The sequence below is a fragment of the Notolepis coatsorum genome (genome assembly GCF_963971535.1).
Source record: "Notolepis coatsorum genome assembly, chromosome: 1".
Lineage (NCBI taxonomy): Eukaryota > Metazoa > Chordata > Actinopteri > Aulopiformes > Paralepididae > Notolepis > Notolepis coatsorum.
The window spans coordinates 322,686,039-322,702,598 of NC_140165.1; the positions used below are offsets into that span (position 1 = coordinate 322,686,039).

Sequence of the window (16,560 nt, forward strand, 5' to 3'; positions counted from 1 at the left end):
ACCCGTGGTACGCTCGGCTGAGCGCACCACTCTCTGTAGGGCCTTCTTGTCCTGTGCCGTGCTGTTTCCATACCAGGCAGTGATGTTTCCAGTCAAGATGCTCTCTACAGCTCCTGAGTAGAAGGACTGGAGTATCTTCCCCGATACTCTGAACTTCCTTAACAGTCCTTCCTTAACTGTCTCAGGTGATGATGTAGTATAAGGAGGTAGCTTACCAATAATGATGTAGTATAAGGAGGTAGCTTACCAATAATGATGTAGTATAAGGAGGTAGCTTACCAATAATGATGTAGTATAAGGAGGTAGCTTACCAATAATGATGTAGTATGAGGAGGTAGCTTACCAATAATGATGTAGTATAAGGAGGTAGCTTACCATTAATGATGTAGTATAAAGAGGTAGCTTACCAATAATGATGTAGTATAAGGAGGTATCTTACCAATAATGATGTAGTATAAGGAGGTAGCTTACCAATAATGATGTAGTATAAGGACGTAGCTTACCAATAATGATGTAGTATAAGGAGGTAGCTTACCAATAATGATGTAGTATAAGGAGGTAGCTTACCAGTAATGATGTAGTATAAGGAGGTAGCTTACCAATAATGATGTAGTATAAGGAGGTAGCTTACCAATAATGATGTAGTATAAGGAGGTAGCTTACCAATAATGATGTAGTATAAGCAGTTAGCTTACCAATAATGATGTAGTTTAAGGAGGTAGCTTACCAATAATGATGTAGTATAAAGAGGTAGTTTACCAATAATGATGTAGTATAAGGAGGTATCTTACCAATAATGATGTAGTATAAGCAGTTAGCTTACCAATAATGATGTAGCTTAAGGAGGTAGCTTACCAATAATGATGTAGTATAAAGAGGTAGTTTACCAATAATGATGTAGTATAAGGAGGTAGCTTACCAATAATGATGTAGTATAAGGAGGTAGCTTACCAATAATGATGTAGTATAAGGAGGTAGCTTACCAATAATGATGTAGTATAAGGAGGTAGCTTACCAGTAATGATGTAGTATAAGGAGGTAGCTTACCAATAATGATGTAGTATAAGGAGGTAGCTTACCAATAATGATGTAGTATAAGGAGGTAGCTTACCAATAATGATGTAGTATAAGGAGGTAGCCTACCAGTAATGATGTAGTATAAGGAGGTAGCTTACCAATAATGATGTAGTATAAGGAGGTAGCTTACCAATAATGATGTAGTATAAGGAGGTAGCTTACCAATAATGATGTAGTATAAGGAGGTAGCTTACCAATAATGATGTAGTATAAGGAGGTAGTTTACCAATAATGATGTAGTATAAGGAGGTAGCCTACCAATAATGATGTAGTATAAAGAGGTAGTTTACCAATAATGATGTAGTATAAGGAGGTAGCTTACCAATAATGATGTAGTATAAGCAGTTAGCTTACCAATAATGATGTAGTATAAGGAGGTAGCTTACCAATAATGATGTAGTATAAGGAGGTAGCTTACCAGTAATGATGTAGTATAAGGAGGTAGCTTACCAATAATGATGTAGTATAAGGAGGTAGCTTACCAATAATGATGTAGTATAAGCAGTTAGCTTACCAATAATGATGTAGTTTAAGGAGGTAGCTTACCAATAATGATGTAGTATAAAGAGGTAGCTTACCAATAATGATGTAGTATAAGCAGTTAGCTTACCAATAATGATGTAGTTTAAGGAGGTAGCTTACCAATAATGATGTAGTATAAAGAGGTAGTTTACCAATAATGATGTAGTATAAGGAGGTAGTTTACCAATAATGATGTAGTATAAGGAGGTAGCTTACCAATAATGATGTAGTATAAGGAGGTAGCTTACCAATAATGATGTAGTATAAGGAGGTAGCTTACCAATAATGATGTAGTATAAGGAGGTAGCTTACCAGTAATGATGTAGTATAAGGAGGTAGCTTACCAATAATGATGTAGTATAAGGAGGTAGCTTACCAATAATGATGTAGTATAAGGAGGTAGCTTACCAATAATGATGTAGTATAAGGAGGTAGCTTACCAGTAATGATGTAGTATAAGGAGGTAGCTTACCAATAATGATGTAGTATAAGGAGGTAGCTTACCAATAATGATGTAGTATAAGGAGGTAGCTTACCAATAATGATGTAGTATAAGGAGGTAGCTTACCAATAATGATGTAGTATAAGGAGGTAGTTTACCAATAATGATGTAGTATAAGGAGGTAGCCTACCAATAATGATGTAGTATAAAGAGGTAGTTTACCAATAATGATGTAGTATAAGGAGGTAGCTTACCAATAATGATGTAGTATAAGGAGGTAGCTTACCAATAATGATGTAGTATAAGGAGGTAGCCTACCAATAATGATGTAGTATAAAGAGGTAGTTTACCAATAATGATGTAGTATAAGGAGGTAGCTTACCAATAATGATGTAGTATAAGGAGGTAGCTTACCAATAATGATGTAGTATAAGGAGGTAGCTTACCAATAATGATGTAGTATAAGGAGGTAGTTTACCAATAATGATGTAGTATAAGGAGGTAGCCTACCAATAATGATGTAGTATAAAGAGGTAGTTTACCAATAATGATGTAGTATAAGGAGGTAGCTTACCAATAATGATGTAGTATAAGGAGGTAGCTTACCAATAATGATGTAGTATAAGGAGGTAGCTTACTACTATGTAGTTAGAGTTGTTCCGATACCGATACCAGTATCGGAAATGCCTCCGATACAGCCTAAAATGCTGGTATCGGTATCGGCGAGTACGCTTCAATTCTAGCCTCCGATCCCATATGACGTAATTTATCAACAACACGTGCGGTATCCTCCTGCTGAGAGTGAGCATTATAAAACAAACATGTTTTTAATCGACGTGAATTAAAGTGTCAATGCTGCTTGTCATTTTAACAGCAGATACTTTCTTAAATGCCATCGTCCCGACAGAGCGGTGAGATTGGGAGCTCTGATGTGTTCGCTTGCTGGTGTTATTAGCATTAGCTGAAGAGCTAGTTTTAGCTTAACGTTACCTTGGCTAAAGTTGGGGCTATTCATAATCCAGCAATAATGGCTGCAAACCTTACCAAGGTAAATCAGTTTTTCCCCAGTAACGTTAGTCTTTCCATCTAGCTCACGTTAACCTGGCTAACCTAAGTGTCGTCACTGATCGACCTCTCGCACACATGCACGCAATTAATGACATGTTGCGGACAGCCATACCGGTGACAATGTTTAGCTTTTAGTGCCAAAGGATAAGATTCTGAGGCGAAGTCTCAAAAGAGAATGTTGAATATTTATTGTGCATTAAAAATCACAACATACAGGTTACTACTAGCTAACTGAACCGGAGCAGACTGGATAGCAAGTGCAACAACGAATAACGTCTGGGCGGAACCAATGTCCCAACAACCTTTCCGTGGGTGAACTCATTGAGCATAGATGTCAATTAATGATACTAATACTAATCTATACAATCACCTGTTGTTGAATAGATACCATTACTTTCTAGTTATTGCACAAATGTCGTTGGCATCCTATTGGATTCTTACTATTGTATTATTGCACAATCGTTGCGGGCAAGACCCCCCGCATTTCACTGTATACTTGTATGCCGTGACAAATAAAACTCTTGACTTGAAAAAACAGTATATATAAAACAGTAGCTGTAAAAAAAAAATAAGAAAAAAAAAAGTTTTATAATTTATATAATATAAATATAATATATATATATTTTTTAAATGTATGCACTGGTATCGGATCAGTATCGGTATCGGATCGGGAAGGAGGAACTGGTGTGGGAACATGTCTAGATGTAGGACAGCAGAGTGTGAGGCCTCCTGGTGTTTCCTCTCGCAGACGCGTGGAACAACACTCCCAGTCCTGCTGCCGCTCAAATGTTGTTTATGAGACGAGGAGAAAGGACCGGGATATTACTTACCGCCCGGCACCGCGAGTCCAAGTCCAAGAGGGTTAAACGTGTGTGTGAGAGAGGGAGAGTGGTTTACATTCCGTGTGCGTGTGCGTGACGTCATGTGACATGCATCCATACTGTCTCTGGTTTACATCACGTGTGTGTGTGTGTGTGTCCTGTAAGAGTGTGTGTATCAGATGAGGTGTGTGTGTGTCTGTGCGTGTGTGTCCTGTGTTAAGAGTGTGTGTATCAGATGAGGTGTGTGTGTGTCTGTGAGTGTGTGTCCTGTAAGAGTGTGTGTATCAGATGAGGTGTGTGTGTGTCTGTGCGTGTGTGTCCTGTGTTAAGAGTGTGTGTATCAGATGAGGTGTGTGTGTGTCTGTGCGTGTGTGTCCTGTGTTAAGAGTGTGTGTATCAGATGAGGTGTGTGTGTGTCTGTGCGTGTGTGTCCTGTGTTAAGAGTGTGTGTATCAAATGAGGTGTGTTAACGCTGAGACCACTTATCGATTTATCGCATTCTTTAAAAAAAAAAAAAAAAACTTTATACTATACTAAAATACCGGGTCTTGTTTTAGTTAAAACATCCCCATTTCATGTAAAAATCAGTTGAATTGCAGCTCTGCACTGAGCCTTCAACATGCATCACTCCTCCATCACATCCAGAGACCAGACTGTAACACGAGGAGGATCACTGTGGAGCTGAATGCAGACATCTGTTGTTCAAGATTCTCTTGAATCTTGAATCTATTTTTGTACCTGCATTCTATTTTGTTTTTAAACGGTTAATGAGTAACTTATTGATTTGTAAATTTCGTTTATTCGTTTGTTAGTTTGTTCCTTCAACATTGGAATATAATACAATGTTCTCCTTCAGAGGATCTAACTGTGAGGATACCCTATGGGATGATGATACCCTATGAGGATACCCTATGAGGATACCCTATGAGGATACACTATGAGGATACACTATGATGATACCCTATGAGGATACCCTATGAGGATACCCTATGAGGATACACTATGATGATACCCTATAGGATGAGGATACCCTATGAGGATACACTATGATGATACCCTATAGGATGAGGATACCCTATGAGGATACCCTATGGGATGAGGATACCCTATGAGGATACCCTATGAGGATACCCTATGAGGATACCCTATGAGGATACCCTATGAGGATACCCTATGGGATGAGGATACCCTATGAGGATACCCTATGAGGATACCCTATGAGGATACCCTATGAGGATACCCTATAGGATGAGGATACCCTATAGGATACCCTATGAGGATACCCTATAGGATACCCTATGAGGATACCCTATGATGACTGATTGAATGTTGTCTGTCCGTCCTGCAGGTGGCGATCAAGATCATCGATAAGACTCAGCTGGACGCCGTCAATCTGGAGAAGATCTACCGGGAGGTGCAGATCATGAAGATGCTGGACCATCCACACATCATCAAGCTGTACCAGGTGAGACCTCTGACCTCTGACCCTGACCCTGACCCTGACCTGAAAGGGCTAACCTTCTGTAGTGTGGTAGTAAAAGGGCTATAATAATAATACAGGACTTTAGAGAAGACTTTATTTGGCATGCAAACGACACACACATGCGATGGGCGGCACACACACACAGGAACACACACACATGCAAAAAACGGGGAGAACATGCAAACTCCACACAGAAAGGCTGGGAGATACCCCACCTGGGTACCTGGCAACGTGGAAACCTGGTCCCCAAGCGGGAATCGAACCCTGGACCTTCTTGCTGTGAGGCGACAGTGTAACCGCTACACGGTTAGCCGTCTGTAGTGTGGTAGTGAAAAGGTTAGCCGTCTGTAGTGTGGTAGTGAAAAGGTTAGCCGTCTGTAGTGTGGTAGTGAAAAGGTTAGCCGTCTGTAGTGTGGTAGTGAAAAGGTTAGCCGTCTGTAGTGTGGTAGTGAAAGGGCTAGCCGTCTGTAGTGTGGTAGTGAAAAGGTTAGCCGTCTGTAGTGTGGTAGTGAAAAGGTTAGCCGTCTGTAGTGTGGTAGTGAAAAGGTTAGCCGTCTGTAGTGTGGTAGTGAAAAGGTTAGCCGTCTGTAGTGTGGTAGTGAAAAGGTTAGCCGTCTGTAGTGTGGTAGTGAAAGGGCTAGCCGTCTGTAGTGTGGTAGTGAAAGGGCTAGCCGTCTGTAGTGTGGTAGTGAAAGGGCTAGCCTTCTGTAGTGTGGTAGTGAAAGGGTTAACCTTCTGTAGTGTGGTAGTGAAAGGGCTAGCCGTCTGTAGTGTGGTAGTGAAGGGGCTAGCCGTCTGTAGTGTGGTAGTGAAAGGGTTAACCTTCTGTAGTGTGGTAGTGAAAGGTTAGCCGTCTGTAGTGTGGTAGTGAAAGGGCTAGCCGTCTGTAGTGTGGTAGTGAAAGGTTAACCTTCTGTAGTGTGGTAGTGAAAAGGTTAGCCGTCTGTAGTGTGGTAGTGAAAGGTTAACCTTCTGTAGTGTGGTAGTGAAAGGGCTAGCCTTCTGTAGTGTGGTAGTGAAAGGGCTAGCCTTCTGTAGTGTGGTAGTGAAAGGGCTAGCCTTCTGTAGTGTGGTAGTGAAAGGTTAACCTTCTGTAGTGTGGTAGTGAAAGGGCTAGCCTTCTGTAGTGTGGTAGTGAAAGGGCTAGCCTTCTGTAGTATGGTAGTGAAGGGGCTAGCCGTCTGTAGTGTGGTAGTGAAGGGGCTAGCCGTCTGTAGTGTGGTAGTGAAAGGGCTAGCCGTCTGTAGTGTGGTAGTGAAAGGGCTAGCCGTCTGAATCAGAATCGGAAAGGTCTTTATTGCCAAGTATACTTTTCACATACAAGGAATTTGCTTTGGACTGTAGTGTGGCAGTGAAAGGGTTAAGTTGATTGTGCTTTTCTAAGGAATATGGTTGGATGGTTTGTGATTGAAATATTTGACTTTTTATGCTTAATTTATCAAGTTCAAAGAACGTACTCGGGCACGATCACCTCTGCTTTGATTTATTAGTCAGTGGATGTTTTCTCAAGGTCTGACTAACACATCAATGCAGAGGTATCGTTCCGTGTGGCGGAATTCACTGTTCAACTTGTATCTTCAGTGGGATTGATTCCCCGCACCACAGAAGAGACGTGGTGTCTGTGTTTCATCTCGTGGTTAATTTCTGCGTTGCTGTTGGAGTCCAGGCGGAGCTTCTGTTGAATGTTTTAAAGTAAAGCACAGCAGCTAACCTTGCTACATGTCTACCAGTAGAGAGGCGCATTGCCCCAATCTATTCCCCCGCAATAACAAAAGTTCTCCGTGCTTTTGAAATAATTATAAAGAACATTTAAAAGTCGCGCCTCAAAGTGGAATTTGATGTACTGTACGAAGCCTTAAAGGGATATTTCACTTTAGTAGAAGTTGTCAAAAAGTAACAGTCTTACCTCTTATCTAAAGTCACAGTCAAAGCTAGTGACCACTGCTGTCAACACCACCATCCCTCCTCATGCACTTCTATTCGAGGACCAAGTCTAAATATCATAGTTCTGAAGTATTAACAAACTATACAACAATATTATTTTGTGAAATCTGTGAAAAAAAAACCTGGATCAAGTAATTGTTTAAGTTTTTTACAACTCATGCGCATGGCAGCAGCAATAGGGGGATATTGCGCACACACACACACACACACACACACACACACACACACACACACACACACACACACACACACACACACACACACACACACACACACACACACACATTACAGAATCGATTAAGTCTTGCTCTGTGGACATAACATTGCACAGCAATATACCTGTTGCTGTTAAGCTGTAGCCCTATTTTCAGAAATCTCGCCTAAAGGTACATGCCTAAGTAAATGGAAGATTGCTCCACTTCTGCAAGGTCAATTTGCATGTTCTTGGTATCTAGGAACATCTAGGGACCTGGGGGAATGTATTTCCAGTGTCAGAAATATTGTGTCTGAGGGGCGGTCAGGTGGCGTAGCGGAGATTGCGCTCGTCACCAATGCAAGAGGCTGCGGTCTCGACTCCCGGAGAGTCAGCATTGCCTTGGCTCGGGCTGATCGCTATACTAACCCGTTTGGCTGGGTTAGGGGGAGGGAAGTCACGGGTGGGGATCTGCCGTTGTGGACAGCGACGCCTACAGGTCAGGTCTGGGCGCTTGCTCAGCGAAAGGCAGGACTTGAGGAAGGCAGCGTGACCTCCCACGCGTTACGCTTCACCAATGAGTGTCCTCGCTGCCAGGTGAGAAGAGAGTCACTGGCTGTCTCCGCGCGTGTCGGAGGAAGCATGTGGATGACTTCAGGGTTCCCTTGTACCGACCAGTAGGAGAACATGCGCAAGGCTGTTTTTATCTTTTTGATAACGCTAAGCGAGCTCTAGGTACATGCTCACGCTCCACAGCTGACCAGTGATAACGCTAAGCTAGCTCTAGGTACATGCTCACGCTCCACAGCTGACCAGTGATAACGCTAAGCTAGCTCTAGGTACATGCTCACGCTCCACAGCTGACCGGTGATAACGCTAAGCTAGCTTCAGGTACATGCTCACGCTCCACAGCTGACCAGTGATAACGCTAAGCTAGCTCTAGGTACATGCTCACGCTCCACAGCTGACCAGTGATAACGCTAAGCTAGCTCTAGGTACATGCTCACGCTCCACAGCTGACCAGTGATAACGCTAAGCTAGCTCTAGGTACATGCTCACGCTCCACAGCTGACCAGTGATAACGCTAAGCTAGCTCTAGGTACATGCTCACGCTCCACAGCTGACCAGTGATAACGCTAAGCTAGCTCTAGGTACATGCTCACGCTCCACAGCTGACCAGTGATAACGCTAAGCTAGCTCTAGGTACATGCTCACGCTCCACAGCTGACCAGTGATAACGCTAAGCTAGCTCTAGGTACATGCTCACGCTCCACAGCTGACCAGTGATAACGCTAAGCTAGCTCTAGGTACATGCTCACGCTCCACAGCTGACCAGTGATAACGCTAAGCTAGCTCTAGGTACATGCTCACGCTCCACAGCTGACCAGTGATAACGCTAAGCTAGCTCTAGGTACATGCTCACGCTCCACAGCTGACCAGTGATAACGCTAAGCTAGCTCTAGGTACATGCTCACGCTCCACAGCTGACCGGTGATAACGCTAAGCTAGCTCTAGGTACATGCTCACGCTCCACAGCTGACCAGTGCTGCCTTCCTGCCACAACTCTCAGCATTTCAGAGCGAGGTTTCAGCTTCAGTGACACAAACAAGCACTTTTGGTGAATAAAAAAAAAAAACACGCTTCAGTTGAAACGGTGTTAGCCGGTGACCCGCGGCGCCCCTCCCTGAGTGGGGCGAGGGAACGATCAATAGAGGAGATGTTCCTCTTTCCATCACTACAGACGTCCTACAGTGTCTCGTCTCCAGCTTCTCCAGTAGCTATTGGAAAAGTTATGGGTTCTGTAATGTTCTGTAATGCAGGCTCTGTAGCTTGAACAAGGTCTTCTAATATCCAGTTCTCTCTCTGCTGACGCAGGGGATTTAGAATGTCGAAGTAGCTTAGTATTGCAGCTCAGGTCGCCCCACGTCACCGGCACTGGAGCTTTCTTGTGACTGAATTGCAACATCCGGTCATTTGGCAACATGGCTCTTAAAATCAGGCTAGTCAGCTAAACATATACTGCTCCTGTAAACTGTCACCAAACCACCTGACCACTCATGTGGTAGTGTTGTTACAGAGAGTGTTGTTACAGAGTGTTGTTACAGAGAGTGTTGTTACAGAGTGTTGTTACAGAGTGTTGTTATAGAGAGTGTTGTTACAGAGTGTGTTGTTACAGAGTGTTGTTACAGAGTGTGTTGTTACAGAGAGTTGTTATAGAGAGTGTTGTTACAGAGAGTGTTGTTACAGAGAGTGTTGTTACAGAGAGTGTTGTTACAGAGAGTGTTGTTACAGAGAGTGTTGTTACAGAGTGTTGTTACAGAGTGTTGTTACAGAGAGTGTTGTTACAGAGAGTGTTGTTACAGAGAGTGTTGTTACAGAGTGTTGTTACAGAGAGTGTTGTTACAGAGAGTTGTTACAGAGTGTTGTTACAGAGAGTGTTGTTACAGAGAGTTGTTACAGAGTGTTGTTACAGAGAGTTTTTACAGAGAGTGTTGTTACAGAGAGTGTTGTTACAGAGTGTTGTTACAGAGTGTTGTTACAGAGAGTTTTTACAGAGTGTTGTTACAGAGTGTTGTTACAGAGTGTTGTTACAGAGAGTGTTGTTACCGGATGTTGTTACAGAGTGTTGTTACAGAGTGTTGTTACAGAGTGTTGTTACAGAGTGTTGTTACAGAGTGTTGTTACAGAGTGTTGTTACAGAGAGTGTTGTTACAGAGAGTGTTGTTACAGAGTGTTGTTACAGAGTGTTGTTACAGAGAGTGTTGTTACAGAGTGTTGTTACAGAGTGTTGTTACAGAGAGTGTTGTTACAGAGAGTTGTTACAGAGTGTTGTTACAGAGTGTTGTTACAGAGTGTTGTTACAGAGAGTGTTGTTACAGAGAGTGTTGTTACAGAGTGTTGTTACAGAGTGTTGTTACAGAGTGTTGTTACAGAGTGTTGTTACAGAGTGTTGTTACAGAGTGTTGTTACAGAGTGTTGTTACAGAGTGTTGTTACAGAGTGTTGTTACAGAGTGTTGTTACGGAGTGTTGTTACCGGATGTTGTTACAGAGTGTTGTTACAGAGTGTTGTTACAGAGTGTTGTTACAGAGTGTTGTTACAGAGAGTGTTGTTACGGAGTGTTGTTACCGGATGTTGTTACAGAGTGTTGTTACAGAGTGTTGTTACAGAGTGATGTTACAGAGTGTTGTTACAGAGTGTTGTTACAGAGTGTTGTTACAGAGTGTTGTTACGGAGTGTTGTTACCGGATGTTGTTACAGAGTGTTGTTACAGAGTGTTGTTACAGAGAGTGTTGTTACAGAGAGTGTTGTTACAGAGTGTTGTTACAGAGAGTGTTGTTACAGAGTGTTGTTACAGAGTGTTGTTACAGAGAGTGTTGTTACAGAGTGTTGTTACAGAGTGTTGTTACAGAGAGTGTTGTTACAGAGTGTTGTTACAGAGTGTTGTTACAGAGTGTTGTTACAGAGTGTTGTTACAGAGAGTGTTGTTACAGAGTGTTGTTACAGAGTGTTGTTACAGAGTGTTGTTACAGAGTGTTGTTACAGAGAGTGTTGTTACAGAGTGTTGTTACAGAGTGTTGTTACAGAGAGTGTTGTTACAGAGTGTTGTTACAGAGTGTTGTTACAGAGTGTTGTTACAGAGTGTTGTTACAGAGTGTTGTTACAGAGTGTTGTTACAGAGTGTTGTTACAGAGTGTGTTGTTACAGAGAGTGTTGTTACAGAGTGTTGTTACAGAGTGTTGTTACAGAGTGTTGTTACAGAGTGTTGTTACAGAGTGTTGTTACAGAGTGTGTTGTTACAGAGTGTTGTTACAGAGAGTTGTTACAGAGTGTTGTTACAGAGTGTTGTTACAGAGTGTTGTTACAGAGAGTTGTTACAGAAAGTGTTGTTACAGAGTGTTGTTACAGAGTGTTGTTACAGAGTGTTGTTACAGAGTGTTGTTACAGAGAGTGTTGTTACAGAGTGTTGTTACAGAGAGTTGTTACAGAGTGTTGTTACAGAGTGTTGTTACAGAGTGTTGTTACAGAGAGTGTTGTTACAGAGTGTTGTTACAGAGTGTTGTTACAGAGTGTGTTGTTACAGAGTGTTGTTACAGAGTGTTGTTACAGAGAGTTGTTACAGAGTGTTGTTACAGAGTGCTGTTACAGAGTGTTGTTACAGAGTGTTGTTACAGAGAGTTGTTACAGAGTGTTGTTACAGAGTGTTGTTACAGAGTGTTGTTACAGAGTGTTGTTACAGAGTGTTGTTACAGAGAGTGTTGTTACAGAGAGTGTTGTTACAGAGAGTGTTGTTACAGAGTGTTGTTACAGAGAGTTGTTACAGAGTGTTGTTACAGAGTGTTGTTACAGAGTGTTGTTACAGAGAGTGTTGTTACAGAGAGTGTTGTTACAGAGTGTTGTTACAGAGTGTTGTTACAGAGTGTTGTTACAGAGTGTTGTTACAGAGAGTTGTTACAGAGTGTTGTTACAGAGTGTTGTTACAGAGTGTTGTTACAGAGTGTTGTTACAGAGTGTTGTTACAGAGTGTTGTTACAGAGTGTTGTTACAGAGAGTGTTGTTACAGAGAGTGTTGTTACAGAGAGTGTTGTTACAGAGTGTTGTTACAGAGAGTTGTTACAGAGTGTTGTTACAGAGTGTTGTTACAGAGTGTTGTTACAGAGAGTGTTGTTACAGAGAGTGTTGTTACAGAGAGTGTTGTTACAGAGTGTTGTTACAGAGTGTTGTTACAGAGTGTTGTTACAGAGTGTTGTTACAGAGAGTGTTGTTACAGAGAGTGTTGTTACAGAGTGTTGTTACAGAGTGTTGTTACAGAGTGTTGTTACAGTGTGTTGTTACAGAGTGTTGTTACAGAGTGTTGTTACAGAGTGTTGTTACAGAGAGTGTTGTTACAGAGTGTTGTTACAGAGTGTTGTTACAGAGAGTGTTGTTACAGAGTGTTGTTACAGAGTGTTGTTACAGAGTGTTGTTACAGAGTGTTGTTACAGAGTGTTGTTACAGAGTGTTGTTACAGAGTGTTGTTACAGAGAGTGTTGTTACAGAGTGTTGTTACAGAGTGTTGTTACAGAGTGTTGTTACAGAGTGCTGTTACAGAGTGTTGTTACAGAGTGTTGTTACAGAGAGTGTTGTTACAGAGTGTTGTTACAGAGTGTTGTTACAGAGTGTTGTTACAGAGTGTTGTTACAGAGTGTTGTTACAGAGAGTGTTGTTACAGAGTGTTGTTACAGAGAGTGTTGTTACAGTGTGTTGTTACAGAGTGTTGTTACAGAGTGTTGTTACAGAGAGAGTTGTTACAGAGTGTTGTTACAGAGTGTTGTTACAGAGAGTGTTGTTACAGAGTGTTGTTACAGAGAGTGTTGTTACAGAGAGTGTTGTTACAGAGTGTTGTTACAGAGTGTTGTTACAGAGTGTTGTTACAGAGTGTTGTTACAGAGAGTGTTGTTACAGAGTGTTGTTACAGAGTGTTGTTACAGTGTGTTGATACAGAGTGTTGTTACAGAGTGTTGTTACAGAGAGTGTTGTTACAGAGTGTTGTTACAGAGTGTTGTTACAGAGTGTTGTTACAGAGTGTTGTTACAGAGAGTGTTGTTACAGAGTGTTGTTACAGAGTGTTGTTACAGAGTGTTGTTACAGAGAGTGTTGTTACAGAGTGTTGTTACAGAGTGTTGTTACAGAGTGTTGTTACAGAGTGTTGTTACAGAGTGTTGTTACAGAGAGTGTTGTTACAGAGTGTTGTTACAGAGTGTTGTTACAGAGTGTTGTTACAGAGTGTTGTTACAGAGTGTTGTTACAGAGAGTGTTGTTACAGAGTGTTGTTACAGAGTGTTGTTACAGAGTGTTGTTACAGAGTGTTGTTACAGAGAGTGTTGTTACAGAGAGTGTTGTTACAGAGTGTTGTTACAGAGAGTGTTGTTACAGAGTGTTGTTACAGAGTGTTGTTACAGAGTGTTGTTACAGAGTGTTGTTACAGAGTGTTGTTACAGAGAGTTGTTACAGAGTGTTGTTACAGAGTGTTGTTACAGAGAGTGTTGTTACAGAGTGTTGTTACAGAGTGTTGTTACAGAGTGTTGTTACAGAGAGTGTTGTTACAGAGAGTGTTGTTACAGAGTGTTGTTACAGAGTGTTGTTACAGAGTGTTGTTACAGAGTGTTGTTACAGAGTGTTGTTACAGAGTGTTGTTACAGAGTGTTGTTACAGAGAGAGTTGTTACAGAGTGTTGATACAGAGTGTTGTTACAGAGTGTTGTTACAGAGTGTTGTTACAGAGTGTTGTTACAGAGAGTGTTGTTACAGAGAGTTGTTACAGAGAGTGTTGTTACAGAGTGTTGTTACAGAGTGTTGTTACAGAGTGTTGTTACAGAGTGTTGTTACAGAGAGTGTTGTTACAGAGTGTTGTTACAGAGTGTTGTTACAGAGTGTTGTTACAGAGTGTTGTTACAGAGAGTGTTGTTACAGAGTGTTGTTACAGAGTGTTGTTACAGAGTGTTGTTACAGAGTGTTGTTACATAGTGTCGTTACAGAGTGTTGTTACAGAGTGTTGTTACAGAGTGTTGTTACAGAGAGTGTTGTTACAGAGAGTGTTGTTACAGAGTGTTGTTACAGAGAGTGTTGTTACAGAGTGTTGTTACAGAGTGTTGTTACAGAGTGTTGTTACAGAGTGTTGTTACAGAGTGTCGTTACAGAGTGTCGTTACAGAGTGTCGTTACAGAGTGTTGTTACAGAGTGTTGTTACAGAGTGTTGTTACAGAGAGTGTTGTTACAGAGAGTGTTGTTACAGAGTGTTGTTACAGAGAGTGTTGTTACAGAGTGTTGTTACAGAGTGTTGTTACAGAGAGTGTTGTTACAGAGAGTGTTGTTACAGAGTGTTGTTACAGAGTGTTGTTACAGAGTGTTGTTACAGAGTGTTGTTACAGAGTGTTGTTACAGAGAGTGTTGTTACAGAGAGTGTTGTTACAGAGTGTTGTTACAGAGAGTGTTGTTACAGAGTGTTGTTACAGAGAGTGTTGTTACAGAGTGTTATTACAGAGTGTTGTTACAGAGTGTTGTTACAGAGTGTTGTTACAGAGTGTTGTTACAGAGAGTGTTGTTACAGAGTGTTGTTACAGAGTGTTGATACAGAGTGTTGTTACAGAGAGTGTTGTTACAGAGTGTTGTTACAGAGTGTTGTTACAGAGTGTTGATACAGAGTGTTGTTACAGAGAGTGTTGTTACAGAGTGTTGTTACAGAGTGTTGTTACAGAGTGTTGATACAGAGTGTTGTTACAGAGTGTTGTTACAGAGAGTGTTGTTACAGAGAGTGTTGTTACAGAGAGTGTTGTTACAGAGTGTTGTTACAGAGTGTTGATACAGAGTGTTGTTACAGAGAGTGTTGTTACAGAGAGTGTTGTTACAGAGTGTTGTTACAGAGTGTTGTTACAGAGTGTTGTTACAGAGTGTTGTTACAGAGTGTTGATACAGAGTGTTGTTACAGAGTGTTGTTACAGAGTGTTGTTACAGAGTGTTGTTACAGAGTGTTGTTACAGAGAGTGTTGTTACAGAGTGTTGATACAGAGTGTTGTTACAGAGTGTTGTTACAGAGTGTTGTTACAGAGTGTTGTTACAGAGTGTTGTTACAGAGAGTTGTTACAGAGAGTTGTTACAGAGTGTTGTTACAGAGTGTTGTTACAGAGTGTTGTTACAGAGAGAGTTGTTACAGAGTGTTGTTACAGAGAGTGTTGTTACAGAGTGTTGTTACAGAGTGTTGTTACAGAGAGTGTTGTTACAGAGAGTGTTGTTACAGAGTGTTGTTACAGAGTGTTGTTACAGAGTGTTGTTACAGAGTGTTGTTACAGAGAGTGTTGTTACAGAGTGTTGTTACAGAGTGTTGTTACAGAGTGTTGTTACAGAGTGTTGTTACAGAGAGTGTTGTTACAGAGTGTTGTTACAGAGTGTTGTTACAGAGTGTTGTTACAGAGTGTTGTTACAGAGAGTGTTGTTACAGAGAGTGTTGTTACAGAGAGTGTTGTTACAGAGTGTTGTTACAGAGTGTTGTTACAGAGTGTTGTTACAGAGAGTGTTGTTACAGAGTGTTGTTACAGAGTGTTGTTACAGAGTGTTGTTACAGAGTGTTGTTACAGAGTGTTGTTACAGAGAGTGTTGTTACAGAGTGTTGTTACAGAGAGTGTTGTTACAGAGTGTTGTTACAGAGTGTTGTTACAGAGTGTTGTTACAGAGTGTTGTTACAGAGAGTGTTGTTACAGAGTGTTGTTACAGAGTGTTGTTACAGAGAGTGTTGTTACAGAGTGTTGTTACAGAGTGTTGTTACAGAGTGTTGTTACAGAGTGTTGTTACAGAGAGTGTTGTTACAGAGTGTTGTTACAGAGAGTGTTGTTACAGATGAGACCAAGCGCCTGGCTCTGGTGCGCGAGGTGACCGTCCCACCGTCCAGATGAGCCTGACCGTCTGTCTGTCTGTCTGTCTGTCTGTCTGTCCTCTCTCTTCTCTCTCTCTCCCCTTGTCTCTCTCTCTTCTCTCTCTCTTCTCTCTCAATTCAATTCAATTCAAATTCAATTCAATTCAATTCAATTCAATTCAAAAAAGCTTTATTGGCATGAAATCTCACAAATGTTGCCAAAGCACAATTATGACATGAACAGCAAACAACATTATACAATACAACAACAATATCAACAGAACAAGATCAAAGAAATAAAGGAGATGGTGCGGTGAATAAAACATGGTACATATATATATATATATATATAGTATATGTGTCCTACTGGTTGTCCCTTTTCTTGTGACATGAATTGACATATTTTGCAGCTAAAACTGCACATTCTTTCTGTTCCCCCAGGAGGAATGGCAATTTCTGCACTTCTGTCATACTTTGGAATTCTGGGGAAATTATTTCAATTTTTGGAAAGAATTCCTCCCTAATATTTCTGTAATTTTCACATTGTGTTAGGAAGTGTAGTTCTGTCTCTATGGCTCCATCATCACAAAGACAGCACAGCTCTCTCTCTCTCTCTCTGTCTC

At 41.3% G+C, this 16,560-nt stretch overlaps 1 protein-coding gene across 1 annotated transcript in view; it reads left to right on the forward strand.

The window, feature by feature from the left end:
* Window positions 1-3,068: 3,068 nt before the first annotated feature.
* Window positions 3,069-16,560, forward strand: part of sik2b (salt-inducible kinase 2b) — a gene marked incomplete at its 5' end in the record, with an annotated part of 76,724 nt that continues 63,232 nt past the window's right edge. The window contains 2 exons of the mRNA XM_084312126.1: window positions 3,069-3,089; window positions 5,279-5,395. Of these exons, the coding sequence (XP_084168252.1) occupies window positions 3,069-3,089; window positions 5,279-5,395 (138 nt within the window). The remainder of the gene's footprint in view (window positions 3,090-5,278; window positions 5,396-16,560) is intronic.